The sequence below is a fragment of the Physcomitrium patens genome, chromosome 11 (genome assembly GCF_059467195.1).
Source record: "Physcomitrium patens ecotype Gransden chromosome 11, ASM5946719v1, whole genome shotgun sequence".
Classification (NCBI taxonomy): Eukaryota; Viridiplantae; Streptophyta; class Bryopsida; order Funariales; family Funariaceae; genus Physcomitrium; species Physcomitrium patens.
In genome coordinates, this window is record NC_143420.1 from 12,707,146 (window position 1) to 12,723,887 (window position 16,742).

The following is a 16,742-nucleotide window of genomic DNA, read 5'->3' on the forward strand; positions in this document are numbered from 1 at the left end:
AAGGCAACACAAAAATAGGTTGGAATATCTTATCTAATAGCATGGATATAATATTAGCAAATACACAAGGGGGCCAACAAAAAATCTTATAAATGCAACAAGGAAGGTAGAAGTTTTTCATTGATAGCATCTATCAAAACCAAGATGAAGATCTTCTCTATAAAAGAAACAAGATCTAGACAAGATAGCATTCTATCTTCTGTACTTGTTTGTAGTTCTTGTGTATTCGTGATACTAAAGAGATACGGAATCAACAGCCAACAAATTCAACTCAGGAGCCTTTATTTACTGACCTTCCAAATGAAACATTGTAATTGTCACAACCTTCAAGACGATGCAATTAAGATAAAGATCCTCAAGAATAATATGTTTTTTTTCCAAATAGATGGCGAGATACAATACATTTGATATCACGACCTTAGAAGAGACTTTTGATGTTTGGTAATTTTATTAGAGGTTGGAATAATTCTTGATGGTGTTCCAAATATTTTATTTGAAAGAAGCTATGAAGGCATCAATAAAGATTAAATAACAAGGTAGTCTTTCTCCCTGGATATGAAATACTATCGATGGTAGAGAGGCCCTATCAACCATCTTCAAAGAGAACAAAGATCTGAGTATGCAGCAAATATAATTTGTCACATCATAGATTTCTTCAACATATGATGACCGCTCCTTGTGAAACTCGTCCATAGAAGGAGAGGTAATATCACAGATATATACATATAAGCCAATAATTATATATATATATATATATATACAAGTTAATTCTATAATATCTTCTATAGAAGTTTCTTAAAAGATTTATAGATGCTGCTTTGACTTTATAGATGTCTATAATTGATTTTTTGGATTAAAAAAGTTGTCAACAAGTTGGCCATGTGCTACATATGTTGTTAACTTAAAGATCAAGCTAACTATGTGGCCCACACAGAGAAAAACTTGCCTTATATATATCAAGGCATGTGTCCTATAAAGTCAATACATATTGGAGGTCCTATAAAACATTATAATGTAGCCCCTAATTAGATAGTATATATAAAGAGAAGAATGAAGCCCTCTTCACTCTTGTCAACTTCTTTCTTACTTTTAGTCTAATTTTAAGACTTTTATGTTTTTTAGTATTTAAAAATAGCCATTCTAGTTCTTCTTCAAATATACATATTTTTTTTCTATTTTGTTACTTTTCTTTTGACACTGATTTTAGGAGTTTATGCATCTTCTTTTAGTTTGTGTCCTTGACAAATATTCAAGCCTTTGTATGTTCTTGTGAGTCATATTAAGGTAATAAAGAACGCAATGTAGTATCTCTTAGACTATTGCAGTCAATTCCGCTACCTTTGGCACGTTGGGAGCAAATGACTTTGGATCTCAATATATATTTGCTGCAAACACCTCATAATCATACCGTGATTGCTATCTTTATAGATCAATTCTTGAAGTAACTTTACTTGATCGTGGTATACTCGGATATTGATGCCTCGATGCTTGTATAAGCCTTCTTTGATATGTCTTTTGTTACCATGGATTACATCATGTCATTGTTTTAAATCAAGATCCATACTTCATAGGTTGTTTTTGACAAGCCTTATTCAAGCTATTACATATACGACTTGCCATATCTACAGCCTTCTATTTCCAAACTTAGAGGCAAATAGAGCGTGCAAATCAAACTCTAGAAGATATGCTCCAAATATTTGTGGTGGTTCATTATAATGATTGGGATGAATACTTGATGCCTTTGGAGTTTACTTACAATGATAGTATTCAAGCAAGTACTAATCTTTCATTATTTTTCTTGAATATCAATCAACATCCAATTACGCCAATAATTTGTCATCATTCTATCGATACTAGCAACCTGATAACAAAGAAATTTATACAACTACTTATAATAGTCTTATAAGAAGCACGACACCACTTCTTTACTATACAAAATTCACAGAAGCAGTATGCAGATAACCATCAACAATATAAGACCTTTCTAGAGGGTGATCAAGTGTTATTCTCCAACACCAACTAGCCACTTGCTACATCAATCCAAATACACAAACTAATACTTTGAAGACTTAAATCTTTTTGCATTTCTACAATAATTTTTCATATTGCATATTGCCTCGAGCTTCCACTACATATTCAGGTCCTTCCAATCTTTCATGTTTTGTAAATGAAGGAATTTCATATTGAGCCAAAGTGCTTTCTAGATCGACATCAACCACCACTACTACCAGTTGTAGTTGATGATCAACAAGAATATGAAGTAGAGAGCATTTTGGAGCATCGCTACCTTTGTCATGGTAGCAGACGTCTACAACTTTAATAGTAAGTTTTATGGAAAAGTTATCCCATTCACAACGCAATATATAAACTTGAACAAAATCTCATCCATTACCAAGAGACAATTTTAAGATACCATTAGGAGCAAAACGAGGACGTTCCGTATTAGTGGAGTATAGATAAGATAACTATATAGATAGATAGAACCATGGAAGTTTCTAGAATTGGGATTTGATTGATGGACTACGTAGAATCTATCGTGGAACATTCTAAAAAGAGTTTAGGATGATTATTTAGAAGGATCTATTATGGAGCCTTTTACAAAAAGCTTAGGGCGGTTATTTAGATCAGATCTACTATAGAACCTTCTAAAAAAAGAGTTTAAGGTAGTTATTTAGGTGGAGCTTATGATTTAAGAATATTCTAGAAAGTCTAAGGTAACAAGATAAGATATAAATAGAATTGGCGATGGCCTTTAGGGACATTTGATTAGGTATGGCTTCAGACCCTTTTTTTTAGTAAAATTTGGTTTTTTATTCTTTTATTCAATTCTATTCTATTTCATTTTTGTTTGCTCAATTTATCTTTTATGTTCTATTTTGTTTAGTTCTATTCTGTTCTGGTCTATTTTGTCCTATTTTTTGATGAAGTTTTATGTTGCTGTAGAATAAAAGAATCTTTGGTTTTTGACATAGTCTGTTCTTATTTTATATACATTTGTTGTGTGCATATTTAAAATTTTAAAACTAATAAAAATTATATTATATGAGAATCATTTATTTCAAAAATATGCATATTATGAAATATTTAAAATATCAAAAACATGATGATATTTAAATTTATAATTAATTTATAAATTAAGTGTTTTTTTACGTACATTTCTAAAAGACATGTGCAAAGTCAAAATTGGGTTTTATCTCAAGCATCAAGTACTTAATATTTTTGAAGATCTGTTGGGTTAAATAAAAGATATCAATAAAATAAAAAATATAACAATTAAAATTATATAATTAAGATTTATCTTGAAATATGCATGTAAATTTAATTTCATTTAAAAACATAAAATGATGATTTGTTTAACTTAATTAGTGATAATTAATATTAAAAAAAATATTTTTTTATACAAAACAGCTTAAGAGATAAACCAATAAGATAAATCAAAGGAGACAAAACCATCTTTAATTAACTATATATCTTATTGTATCAATTAAAATAAAAACAAAAGTGTAGCAATAACTAAACTCCTGATTAATCTAAGATCATAATCTAATAACTAAATTCTTGATCAATCTAAGATCAAAATCTAATAACTAAATTCTTGATCAATCTAAGATCAAAATTTGCATGTTGGTGCTACAAATTGTCAAGAGTAGCACTGTGAGATCACTAGGCATGGAATTAAGAAGTACCACCATAACGTAGAATGACATAGAATATAGTAGAATAACATAGAATATAATGGAACAACATGCAACATGCAGTTTCAAGTCATATGATGCTTCAAATTAAAAGTTAATTTACATCATATAATTTACAATGTTTTTATGTGGAATTTTGATGTAGAATCATTGTGGTGATTTTTCCACCACAACAAACATTGGAAAAACCACAATGAGGCCTCATCCATGCCACAACAAACAAACATTAGAAAAACCTCAATGAGGCCTCATCCACGCCACAACAAACATTAGAAAAACCTCAATGAGGCCTCATCCACGCCACAACAAACATTAGAAAAACCTCAACGAGGCTTAGTCCACGCTTCATGAAGGGGAATGAGAAGGAAATGGCTTGGTCGCGTCCGAAAGTCCGAGGAAAGGGGCATTATTAGACGAAAAGAGCCCAAATGGGCGAGAGTAAGGAAGGGCGGGATCAGGTCCTCATATTGGCCCCCCCGCTCGGCTCGATCTGACCCGGCCCGGCCCGTTTCCCGCTTGCCCGCTTGCCCGCCCGACATCGTCTTGCCGACCCCTTCGCAAGCCCGCTGCTTTCTTCGTCTCTCTCAACCTTTCTCGCATTCGCTGTGTGTTTGTTTGTGTGCGTGTGTGTGTGTCTCTTCATCATCGTGTTGAAGCTCGTAATCGTGCGGGCTGTTGCGTTAATCCGCTTCCTTGTGCTCCTCTCCCAACTCGTGCCGCTCATCCGGTGCACCTCATGTTTGGTGAAGAAGGGGCGGCCGCCGCGCCCGTCCCGGTCCTCGTTCCCACTCGCTTCGTGTGGCCGCACGGCGGTCGTCGTGTCTACCTGTGCGGCGATTTCACACGGTACGTGATCTTCTCCATCGGCTCGATACCAGTCCGGTTCATCATTTTCCTTGGATGTTGTGGATACTGCTTTTGTGGAAGATTCGGAGTGAGGGAGGGAATCTCTTGGGACAGCGGGTGGATTTGTTTCTAGGAGAGGCGGCTGTCGAGGGCTGGAGGTTTTTCCTATTGCCAATGGGAGAGTTATTAATTTTTTCAGGCCGAAGAATTTGTTGCCCATCGATGAAGCATTTTGGGAGAAAAAAAGGTTTCCTGTAGGTTTCTAGAATGGTCCAAAAATCTCGTGAGTTCTTGAATGGACAGTATAGGAGTTTTTGTTTTCACGAGTTTGGGTTAATCGGGCGCATGAAAATGCTTGTGGGCGGCGCTGACGTGATTTTTAGTCGTTCAGTCTACTAATGAGGGTTTCGAAGAAGTGATGGAAAGGTGCACTTATTTTACTAATCCGCAGTCAAGGTCAATTTGGACTTGAGAGTACAGAATTTTGGTGTTTGTGTTGTCTGGTAATGACACCATGACCGCGAGTAGAGGTTGGACACTATTCATCTATGGATGCTATGGGAAGACCTAAATTTTCTGCCGTGGGAAGATCGATTCTTCCATTGTCATCAGCATTGTTTGCCTAGCCTCGCGATGAACTTGATTATTTTGTCTGTATTTGTGCAATCTTGATGTGTAGCTGGGTTTCCTTTTTCGAAGTTGGATGAGCTGGTCAAATACAAGGTTTCGTTCATATCTCATATTTTGCTAATCAACGTGGTATTGACTTGGATATTAATACGGCATTTGATTAACCATCGGTTGAGTGTTACAGTTAATCATTCAATTGACAATAGCGCAAGATAATGCCACCACTATCTCTCTATCAGTGTCAGACTGGCCACCTCTCCTCACTGTTGCAGTCTCTCTTTGGTGTTTGAACATTCTCACAATTTATCCACGCTGCAGTTCTTTTGGCCTAAGTAGGCTCAGCGATTAGAATTAAGGAGCGGATCTAATGTGACGAGCTTGTGGCTTTTTATGAGCTCTCTCTGAATACTGGTGTATATCAGTGAAATAAATTTTGGTTATGTTGTGGAGCTCGACTACTTATAGCTTCAAAAATTTGTGGGCGATCATCTTACCTAGAATAATCTTCTGCATGGGCAGCTCCTGTGTGTGCGTACCTTTTAACGGTTACTGGTCGTGAGGTTTATTCCTCGTACCAAGTCAGTGGAGTGCATATCTGATGGAATGGTTTGGGCTTTTGCTCTAGACTTCGTTGTGCATGAGTGGACAAAAGCCTACACCTCACTGAATTTCATATGGCTGCAGATGGCAGGATACATTACCTTTGTCTCCCGTGGAAGGGTCTTCCCGTGTTTTTCAAGTGATATGCAGCTTGGCACCAGGTTATCACACGGTATGCAGTTTGTGCTGGTTGTTTAGAATACCCCCTTTTTTTCTTTTCTTTTTTTTAATTTTATTTTAAGGCTATAGTAGAAACTTAGGATGCTTGATTTAGGTGGATTTGCTCCCATTGATGAAACAAGTGTATTGGAGATCTAATGTTTAAAAGGCGGGATGTGTTTGGTGTCATTGCAGTATAAGTTCATCGTGGATGGAGAATGGAGACATGATGAGCAGCAGGCACACATGGCGGAGTCCAACGGTCAAGTCAATAATTGGCTTCTGATCACCAAGCCGCAACACCCTATCCTCCCTCCCGCTCCTGACATGGGTACTCCGGGTGTTACCATGGATGTTGACCATGACATGCTTCATCAACCTGTGAGCACCGCAACACAGCACTGAAATGAAGACATTTGTGACTGCGCTATTTTCTTTTATTATGACTACCAGTCATCTATTTCTGTAATCGTTGGGAATGCTGATGTCAACATGTTATTGACTTCTCTGTAAAGATTGTGTCTTCTGATGCGGTGATATTGTTGAATTGTACTGAAGTACATTTAGCATGTCATATGTGCGACTTATTTGATGTGCTTGAATTGTTTCATTTGACAGGGGTCAGGAGCTGAAGATCTTCCTCAGATTCATGGTGATGTGCAACAAGATCATCAGCAAGTAGATAGAGCTGTTATGGCAGAATCTGGGGCCACAGTTGTGTCCTCTGCTGAAGCAGAAGCCTCAAGGAAAAACATAGCCGATTTTTTAAACCGACATTTCGCTTATGACTTACTGCCTGAATCTGGCAAGGTATGTTCGACAACAACATACTCTCAACCCCACGCCAGGATCATGCACTCTATATCATTCTAAAGACGTGCACGAAGTGAAAAGAAAACAACCATTGTGAGGATTGTTTGGGAAGAATTTCGGTTTCGTATAACGAGGAAAAATCGTGCTGTTTGGTGGTGTTGATCATTGTTTTTTGACTTTATTATCTTCTTCTCAAGCTGTATCCAAGCATGAACGACCACTGATGCTTTATTAGCATGCAGATACTCATTTTAAGTTGCATAATGTTGTACTAGAGTATTATCCTAATTTCACAACTTCAAAAGGACGTTTTATAGACTTATTATACGATGTTTCAGTTAAATTTATGTGTAGATATTCTTCACCTATTGAATTAGCAGACATTTGAGAATTAAGTCCCGTCCTACTTCAACTGCAATGATGGTATCCAGTAGGCATTGGAGTATGTTAAATTGAATAGTTTACTTGGTATCCAAATACACCCATTACATATTATCTCTGTTATTGATGTTGACGTGAGCTATTATAGACCTTCTGAGTTTCAGAATTGAAATCATTGGTCTGTGGTCTGAACAGATGCGTGGCGTGTACAGGTTGTGGCTCTGGATGTGGCGTTGCCAGTGAAACAAGCTTTTCATGCGCTCTATGAACAGGTATGGATTGTGTATTCTATGTATTGTTATAGTAATGCAAAGCCTCGGAAACATTCCTTCTACAATTTCTTAACCAGTAGGTAGTCATATACTGCGTTTGATTCTGTACATGGAATGAGAGTTTTACCTAGCTGAACTATGAATATTTACTTATGCAGGGTATTCCTGGAGCTCCATTATGGGACTCTTCATCGCAGCAGTTCGTTGGAATGCTTACAGCGTCGGACTTCATTTCAATATTACAGCGTGTAAGTGAACGCACCACATGGCTGCTTTTTATATTTCTTTTATACCGTTTGTTGGTTATATTTGTTTGTTTGTGGTGGGATCTGGTAGGAAGTTATTGACTCAGATGATCGATCCTGAATATGTTTATTTGACCATCTAGTGATGCAATTCAATTCATGATCTTTTCAATTGATTACATAGGCCACGCTGCGCTTTTAGTTCTGCGTTATCATTGAAAGATATTAGCTTTTTCCTCTATTCCAGGATATCTGATTTATGTTGCTTGCGCTGTACATAGCTTGGAAGCCATGGTGCTTCAGTGTTTTCTGAGGAAGAGTTGGAAATGCACACAATTGAAGAATGGAAAAAGGAGAAGCAAGCACTTTTCCCGTCTGCATCCCATTCGCTTGTATATGTGAGTGCTGAGATGTGTCTCCTTGTCTGTGCCAATTTACATGAGTTTTAAAGCGTCATTAAAAAAAATTCAGGATGGAAAATAGCTTCTGTTGTCACAGTGGGCGATTCAATCTGTGCACACACCAATCCTTCCTCTCCTGGGGTTCTTTTTCTCTTAGCGCATTTTGTTAATATACATCCTCTTTTGCATCAAGTGGTTTCGTGCATGAAAGAATGTGGATGTATTTGTTTTCAGGGTGTGCACTGGCTAGACGTCTTGACTAGAAGTCTGTATTGATCGGTTTTGTTGATAAATCTTCAGGTGGGACCAGATGATACCCTTTCACATGTGGCCAATGAACTCATGCGACTTGACGTCGCGCAGCTGCCCGTCTTGCACTATCCACCTCATTCGCACATCCCAGAGTTGTTACATTTAGCTTGCCTATCTGGCATTCTAAGATGTAGGTCCTTTCCTTACTCACAGAAATTCATTTTCTAACTAGCACTTCAAAATTTTAGCACTTGTTGTGAAAGACATGCTTTAAAGTTTGTCGATCCCAGGAATTTGATGATCCGCAGTTTTCTGTGGCCAGCTTTCTATGAGAAGGACAATTATGATTTTCATTCTAAAATGGAAATCTTTTTTTTTCTTTTTTTTTTTTTTTTTTTTTTTTTTTGGTAGACTTTACTCAACCAAGTAATTAATGGTCGCTTCTTGGTAACTAACGTGCGCCTGAGAAAGTTATTTGAGACGCAAGAATGTCTTTCTGCGAGTGAGACACCTTAATTGAATTTTATATGGTGATGTATTTTCTGGTATCAAATTTGACTTGGTACCCTGATACATGCATTTTTTTTGTGTTAGCTTATGTTTTTGGAAAGTGTCTCGTTATAAGAATCATGATCATGTTTTTTGTATTTGTTGATGTGCAGGTCTCTGTAGACATTTCCGGCATGTTCCTTCATCTGTCCCTCTCTTTTCTCAACCCATTGGAACCTTGCGTATTGGGAATTGGGTTTCAGGCATAGCTGAACCTGGTAGCCGACCTCTGCAAGTATTGCGGCGAGATGAATCCCTCAGTCGTGCACTTGCTTTGCTGCTTGAAGGTTCTGTTTCTTACGCTTGTAGAGTTTTTGTATTTAACAATTCTCGGTGTATGGATTGCGTTTCAAGTGAAAGTTATTCCATTTCAGTTCATTGAGCGTGCTCAACATTTTAATTATGCAGCTCGGGTAAGTGCACTTCCTGTTGTGGACGAAAACGGTGTGTTTCAAGACGTTTATGCCCGGGGGTATGCTTTACAACGAACTCAACTACATGTTGATTTGACTTCGGTTTTGACGTCACTAAAGCAGAATATTGTTTCTCATTCGTATTAAGTGGTAATTGACAATTTTGGTATGTCGTATTTATTGGGATATTTACATATGAATACCATTTTTCTCAATGTCTGTATAAGCACCTGATTTTTACAAATCCACTCCTATTTGATCATTGTTGTACAAGTATACTTGTGTTGGAGTTTTCTATTCTTAGTTTATCTATCTGATTAGCATTGTAACATCGGTTTGCCGAGATATTTCAGGGACATCACAGCTCTTGCGAGGGATAGCACGTATACTCGTCCTCAGCTAAATGACTTGACTGTCAGTCAGGTGTGATGCACATGCACAGCTCGTGTACTTATTTTTTTGTTTTTACTTTCAAATATTGAGAGATGTTCTTGCTTGTGGCATAGTTGTGCCGAGATGGATGATTATTCTTTTTGTCATGTTTGATTCAATCTTCTTATATGTTTCATAAATACAGTGGCATGATTTGCAATTGGGGTCCTTCAGACTAACCTTTGTTAAGCACGCCACTGAGTTGCTTTTTGCAACTTGGCCTCACATGTGACTTAATGTTACAGGCATTGCAGATAGGGGCTGCGCAAGACTGGACAGGACCTGGCCCTCTCAGTGGCAATCGTTACCACATGTGCATTCGATCGGACTCGTTACGCTACGTTATAGAACGTCTGGCTCTTCCAGGTATGATAGAAGTGAAGATGAATTCTAGATCCTAAAAACCTATAGAACGCTGTGTGTCAAATATTTCTTTCTGTTCTATGCGAATGCTTATGTTAGCGGGAGTAGTAATATTTGAGCTGCTCACGTGCTCTAGTGGAAAATTCATTTGTTTAACTTCGATTAGCTTTTAAAGGTATGTTATCATCCTCAGGTGATGTGAATTGCATTGATAGAGTGTGATCTATATATTTACTCGGGCTAGGGGGTTTGTAATTTGATAAGACAAATTCCTCATGAATTTATGTAGAGATTAAATTGCAAGATGTCTTCTTCTCGGCGAATTTCAGTAGCTAAGCTCCATCGGGAGAATGTTATTTAGCGTTAGAAACGTGAGAGAACCATAAAATATTTTTTGAGTATTTTAGTTTTTGTTTGTTTTCGCCGATTTTCAATTGCAATTTCGGGTTTTTGAGTTAGATTAGTTGGAGAATTGGCTATGATGTGAATCTCGCCATGGCACCTGTTCCCACTATCATGGTGACTTATCTCTTGACGACGCTGCGCATCCATGACCTATTTGTTTCCCTGGTTTATCTACAATGTACTATATGCATTGATGTGTGCAGGAGTTCGGAGATTAATATGCATTGAAGCTGGAAGCAGACAAGTGGAAGGAATAATTACACTGCGAGATGTTTTTCAGTTCTTGCTATAAGCTGTACGCTGGGTTAAATGTCCAGCGTAAGGATTGTTAACATTTGTCTGAATTTAAATTTTTTTAAGAAGGTGCAATCCTATCTTGGATAGGGTTGGTTCCTTGCTTAGACTTCGACTTTTGGTTGTTGAATCTTTCAATATTGGTTCTATGTAGCTTGATGCAAACGTAATGTGTGGAATGTGCTCCAGAATGGTTCTAACTGCTCTTCCACTGAAAAAACCGTGTTTATATGTTTTACCTGAAATACCAACTTCAAAATTTCCTTTTTTTTGTAGGTAATTACGTCTGATTTTCCTGTTTGAACTGGTAAAATTTTATTGAACGCTATTTCCTTTCAATTGTGCAATGAAGTGCAATGCTTTGGTATGCTTTGTTGAAGTCAATACATTGCTACTATTTACGTAGGTGGTTTTATATGTATACAATTTCAGTTCTATGGATGTACATCTCTTCAGGCTATGTAATCCTAGTCTATTCTCACTCAACTCATGTATTCTCGCAAAAAAAGTGGATGCACTAGCTCTCCATCGTTCTGAGAACCGCCCGTAGAAGCAACAATGCAACTTTGATTGCGTCGAAGAAGAATCCACAATGTTAATTGCTCGATATTCTGGAAGAGCGTAAGTTTCACTTACCGTGTGACTTGTCCACAGCGCTTCCTTTTTGGAGTAACTATAAATGCGAGGAAATGACTCAAACCGACTCAATCAAGGCTCTTCAACTCAAATGATCCCAGACTGGGTTGAATTCTAAATGGTACCCAGGCAATTATGTATTCGAAGCGACAACCAAGGCAACAATTACACAGTATATTGACGTACCTTCTATTTGCATCCATGTAACCCTAACTTGGTTGATTATTCTCAAATATCTCCACTCAACCTGGAATCAAAGTTCAGTTTTCTAGCATTGATTCGAGCTCTTTCTTCTTTTCTAGTCGGGTTCTTGTTGCTCCTTGGACAAATCGTATCACTGCGCTCATCATGCATGCTCAAACTGAAGCCTACATCCACCTGTTGCCTTCACTGTGCATGCTTCCCCTCCAGCATTGCAATCAAACTGGCTGAGGCAACTTGGACCTCGTGTTCTGTACTTCGAATCCAATGAGGCAAAAAAACATACTCTGCAACGCACTACAATCTACCTACAGAAGAACTCGAGTAGCGCATCAAACCCTAACAGCTGAGAGGACTCAATCCTGCACAATTTCCTGCGTTTTCCTGCAACCTTCAATCCTTCAGTCGAATGTACACTTTGGGTCTTGAGAATCGACTAATGGATTTCTCCAGGTCTTGCAACTGGAGCTCCAGTTCACTTTTGTTTCGCTTCTGTGTGGAGGTTTGGATCACCAGCGGCATGTTCATCAGCTGGGTCTCCAACTTCTCCTTGCCTGGATGCCATTCAACGGGGCTTTTGTGAAGGAAAAAACAGCAACATGAAAATAAACTTTTAAAAATAACACTCTTCCGACGATGGCAAGTTTACTCCACTGCAGTGCACATCACATCACAGAAAAGTCGTTTTTGTTTGTTTATTTGTTTGTTTCTCTTCTATATAGTGGTTTTTGGTGAATGTGTGAAGGATATACTGTTTTTCAGAGTGTTGAGAACATCAATCCTGTCAGCCTCCTCCATGAGCACCAACCCAGGTGGTAAATTCTTGTTCTGGCTCTCCAACAACCTACACATCACATTATTGAAGCATTTCTTTCATTCACGCTCGTTATAGATATCTATCTCTCTCTCTCTCTCTCTCTCTCGCTCTCTCTCTCTCTCTATATATATATATATAGATATATATATATATATATATATATATAATGGAAAATGCAGTTAAATTTATTCAACAGTTATCAGCCGAATTTCATCACCAGACTTCTGTGTGATGTATATTACTGCTACTCATGAGCATGTGCAACAAGCTTCAAATATGTTTCGTGTACTCGATGGATAAGTAAAGCCTTGAGTTATAGAACTCTCTTCTAACTGGGTTTCTAACTGTGATAAGAAAATGTTCATGTAACTCCATTTTTTTGTCTTGTTGTGTTGTGATTGTGGATCCACTATGTTGGTCAGGATGATAGATTGAGTTCACTCTGAAGTTAACAATACTTGGTTGAATGTCAATAAAGCAAACGAAGAAGATGTTGAAGTTGAAGTTGTTGTCTAATTATGATAACAAACCTTTTTTCAGTGTCATGTGCAAGTTCCGTCTTTATTCTCAATAAACTGAATCATTCAAATTGAGGGAAGGAAAAATCAATCACAATTTGGAATTATTTTTAGGGAATATCCTGTTAGCATGCAGAACTTTTACAATACATATCCATATGCAATAATATAAAATACATTCAGGGTTTAATTAACGTGTTTATAACAGCAATCAATAGTGAAGTGTAATCTCATATACATAATATAAAGGTTTCTAATCACTTAAACAAATTCTTAGTTATTTCGAAAATTCAATACTAGATTTTGACATTGAAAACAAAATCAGTCAAAAACTTATAAAGATATTTACCACTATATTTATATATATATATATATATATATATATTGTTTTCTTTGGCCCTTTTATATTTTCTTTTGGTACATAATAGTATATATATACATACAAGTTTAACTTGTATATTATAAAACATTTGAATGATATCCATGTAATAAAAACCTCCTCTAGCTCTATACTTATCAATTAGGGTTTTTTAGCTCAATTTAAGATAAATTCTTCAAATTCATCTCAAGTAAGTATTTGATAAACATTAGAGAAACATTTATTCCAAATTATTACACCGAAATTCAAGCCATATATCCAATCAAAAATATATATATATACATATATATATATATATATATATACTTGAAATGCAATATTTTAAAACACATCATTTGTGCACCTACTATGATGGAACTTTGCCAAAGTTTTCTTTTTTCATATAGTTTGGATATTCCACTTTTGGTCTATCCCTTGCAGTATTGCTTGCACTTTTCACATTTTTGGAAACATAATCAATGCCGTTCCTCCTCTTTGGCTTTTTTTCCACATTGCCTTCTTGAGAAGTTCCAAATGTTGCTAAGGCTTCTGGATTCTATTTGAAATTTATGATTCAACCCATTCATGATTTTAGAGTTTAATGAGTAAATTTGTAAAATAAGTAATTTATAGAAAAATCTCACAATCATTTAGTACAAAATGTAGGGTATTTAGATTATGAGGGTTGTTATATCCATTCCTTATTTTCAAAATGTCTGCCCTCTTAACCCTAACCTTCATCAAATAGAGTAACAATTTTTTTTTGTTTACGAGAAGTGATTTTTGAGGCAAAAATATTGACTAGAGCTTACATGAGGTTTGGAGGAGATCATTCAGAGCAAGAAATGCATTAGAATTGTAATGGAAAATAAATATGCACTATGACAAAAAACGAAATAATTATAGTAAAAATAGGGTTTATTAAATCCCCTGTAAACCCATGTAAACCCTAGTCAATATTCTTGCTTAAAAATGCTTTTTGTAAACAAAACCAAATGATACCCTGGTTAACAAAGATCAGGGTAAAGGAAGTGATTGTTTATGTAGAAGAGAATATTGTAAACAAGTAATGTGCATTCGTCTTATAATTAACTTTAAGAATTGTTTAAATAAATTGAAAAATTACATGTTATAGAAACCTGAAGTACACTATCTTAAATGTTTTTCTTTACATTACTATACATCACTATAAAGTATATATACTATACACTACGGTCCTAGACATCATTATAAAAATCTCAAAATGTGTTGATAATGTCAAATTTACACACTACAATCTTTTCACCTAAATCTTACTTACTGTGAAATTATACAAAATAATACTATGTCTAATTGCAGTATGCCCATGTCAACACCTAATAATAAAAAATACATAATCTTGCTAAAATTTCAACACAACTTAATTTAATTTATTTTACAAATAATCATCATATTGAGTTTATTTAGAATTTATTCCAATTCTATTGCTTAAATTTTGGTTTTTCTATTTCCCAAATACTTCTAATTCAAAGCTAAGTAGTAAATCAAACCTGTCTTAGAGCATGATTTTTTGCACTTGTTCTAGCAACAAGAGCCTTGTTGTCACGATGGTGATCTCTTGGTGTTATCCCCCTCCGCAACATTTCATCCCTAACAAAATAAAAATAAAAACATAATACAAATAGTAATAACTGCTTAGAATAGAATAGATCAAATCGTAGTTTCAATGTACTACAACAATTTAAGTGCAACACATGTGACTGATGAAAACCTGACCCAATTAAATTGAAGAGCTTTTGAAAACTGATTTTTAAATTCAAAGACACTCATGTCATTGAAAAGTGATCAAACAAACATACCCACAAGACATATTTTACATAGAAAGGGAAACATAATCTTATTTGTAAGTATTCAAATACACACACACACACACACATATATATATATATATATATATATATATTGGGTTCACAACATGTAACATCAACTTTCACATACACAATTGAGTTGATCAAAACCTAATTCCACGTGGTGGATTGAATAGGTTGGATACTTGGTAGCTATCCAAGTGACTAGGAAGCGCCATTCTCTTGATGCAACTTCTTATTGGATTGTTGTCAAAGCTGCTTCCTGGTGAAAAATTTGTTGGACTACCAACAATTAAAATTATAAAATTCAGTAGAAATAAATATTCACATATTCATCAAACAAAATGAAATACACACACACACACACACACACACATATATATATATATATATATATATATATGTTTTTAATTCTGTAGTCAATAAAATATATGCTACCAAGTGGTTCCAAACTAGTGTGTTTGTTGTTATTTCTGCCACTACAATCCATTTTCTCTATTCAAAAATACAAGTTTGATAAATAGGGTTTCCGAAATTGTTGATGACTGCTTATTGCATGTTCACCCATGTTTTTTGTGTACAATATTTTAATAAGCTCTATTCAAACAACGATTTCAATGTTGATTTTTTGTTTCTTTGACGAATCAATAATATCAAAGCCCTGTGCTTAATTTGAAATGTCAATAATAATTGATTTCAATAATAATTCAGTATTGTCTGTATTAAAGATAAAGTTGGGTATATTGTATAATTGGTAATTTATTTCTAAATGCAATATTTTCACACATGAAATTACCACTTTTCGCAAATAACGTCTTTTTGAAATGATTCTGACTAAGTTTAGAATCGTTGCAGAATAGAAATCATTTTTATAACAAGTTGGTATTTTTATTATTCCTTTATTTTTATTTGTATCCCAAGTTACATAATTTAATATTTCTATTATCGTTGGATTAGTTTATGAAATGTCTGGTCCTTTTTTAAAAAATGAAGTGTTTAACAAAGTGCAAAAGTGTTATAATTGACCAGAGTGTTATTGCCTTTTTCAGTTTAAACTCTAAGGCACTTTATTACTTTTACATTCAGCTATAACTTTTACACTCAAAAGTGAAAAATATGTGAATACAAAAGATAGTTATAAGAGGTTATATAAAAAAACTGGGTAAGCATTTATGAATGTGATTCAATCACCAAAAACAATGCATGTTGCATAAGTATAGCTCTCAACATTACAATTTAAATAAATAATATTAATGAAGAAATAGTTGCATTGGAAACTCTTGCTTTGTTTAGGGAGTGATATGCTAAAGCTAGTTATTGATGTGAAACAATACACACATTAGAATAACAATTTACAAATTCAACAATGTAACCAAGAATTATATGTATATTGTTGCCAAGAATCTACAAGGAGAAGAAAAAGAAAAAGAAAAAACTATTTTAATTAAGATAGTAATCATTTTATTATTTTTTAAATTAAAATGCTAATATATCAAGATAATCTCTTAAACAAACTACTTAGATCATCCAATTAAATTATTGACAGATATTATTTTGACTTGGACATAAATCAGTGTGCTTTGTAGTTTTACTTTTTTCTTACTTTATGAAAATT

At 35.3% G+C, this 16,742-nt stretch overlaps 2 protein-coding genes across 10 annotated transcripts; one reads left to right on the forward strand and one right to left on the reverse strand.

Moving 5' to 3' along the window:
* Positions 1-4,277: 4,277 nt before the first annotated feature.
* LOC112288981 (sucrose nonfermenting 4-like protein) lies at positions 4,278-11,664 on the forward strand. 4 transcript variants are annotated; one of them, XR_012218535.2, is made up of 15 exons: positions 4,278-4,541; positions 5,856-5,943; positions 6,126-6,311; positions 6,549-6,740; positions 7,337-7,396; positions 7,555-7,644; positions 7,923-8,039; positions 8,343-8,484; positions 8,957-9,130; positions 9,252-9,315; positions 9,610-9,679; positions 9,934-10,054; positions 10,660-10,774; positions 11,027-11,114; positions 11,405-11,664. XR_012218535.2 is itself a non-coding variant. In XM_024533801.3 (14 exons), exons 1-13 carry the CDS (start codon positions 4,432-4,434, stop codon positions 10,746-10,748), a joined length of 1,503 nt encoding a protein of 500 aa, XP_024389569.1. In that variant the 5' UTR covers positions 4,278-4,431; the 3' UTR covers positions 10,749-10,774; positions 11,027-11,235. The 4 variants fall into 4 exon arrangements, 2 of the variants coding, with proteins under 2 accessions (XP_024389569.1, XP_024389567.1); XR_002971735.3 differs by having other exon boundaries at positions 11,027-11,057; XM_024533801.3 differs by lacking the exon at positions 11,405-11,664 and having other exon boundaries at positions 11,027-11,235.
* On the reverse strand, positions 11,494-16,389 carry LOC112289095 (uncharacterized). Of its 6 annotated transcripts, XM_073537306.2 has the most exons (8): positions 15,924-16,383; positions 15,566-15,724; positions 15,278-15,389; positions 14,810-14,909; positions 13,649-13,836; positions 12,935-12,979; positions 12,340-12,431; positions 11,494-12,141 (listed from the first exon to the last, which is right to left on the reverse strand). In XM_073537306.2, exons 2-8 carry the CDS (start codon positions 15,615-15,617, stop codon positions 11,981-11,983), a joined length of 750 nt encoding a protein of 249 aa, XP_073393407.1. In that variant the 5' UTR covers positions 15,618-15,724; positions 15,924-16,383; the 3' UTR covers positions 11,494-11,980. The 6 variants fall into 6 exon arrangements, with proteins under 6 accessions (XP_073393407.1, XP_073393408.1, XP_090110466.1 ...); XM_073537307.2 differs by lacking the exon at positions 15,566-15,724 and having other exon boundaries at positions 15,924-16,389; XM_090254340.1 differs by lacking the exon at positions 15,566-15,724 and having other exon boundaries at positions 15,278-15,409; positions 15,924-16,388.
* Positions 16,390-16,742: the final 353 nt, after the last annotated feature.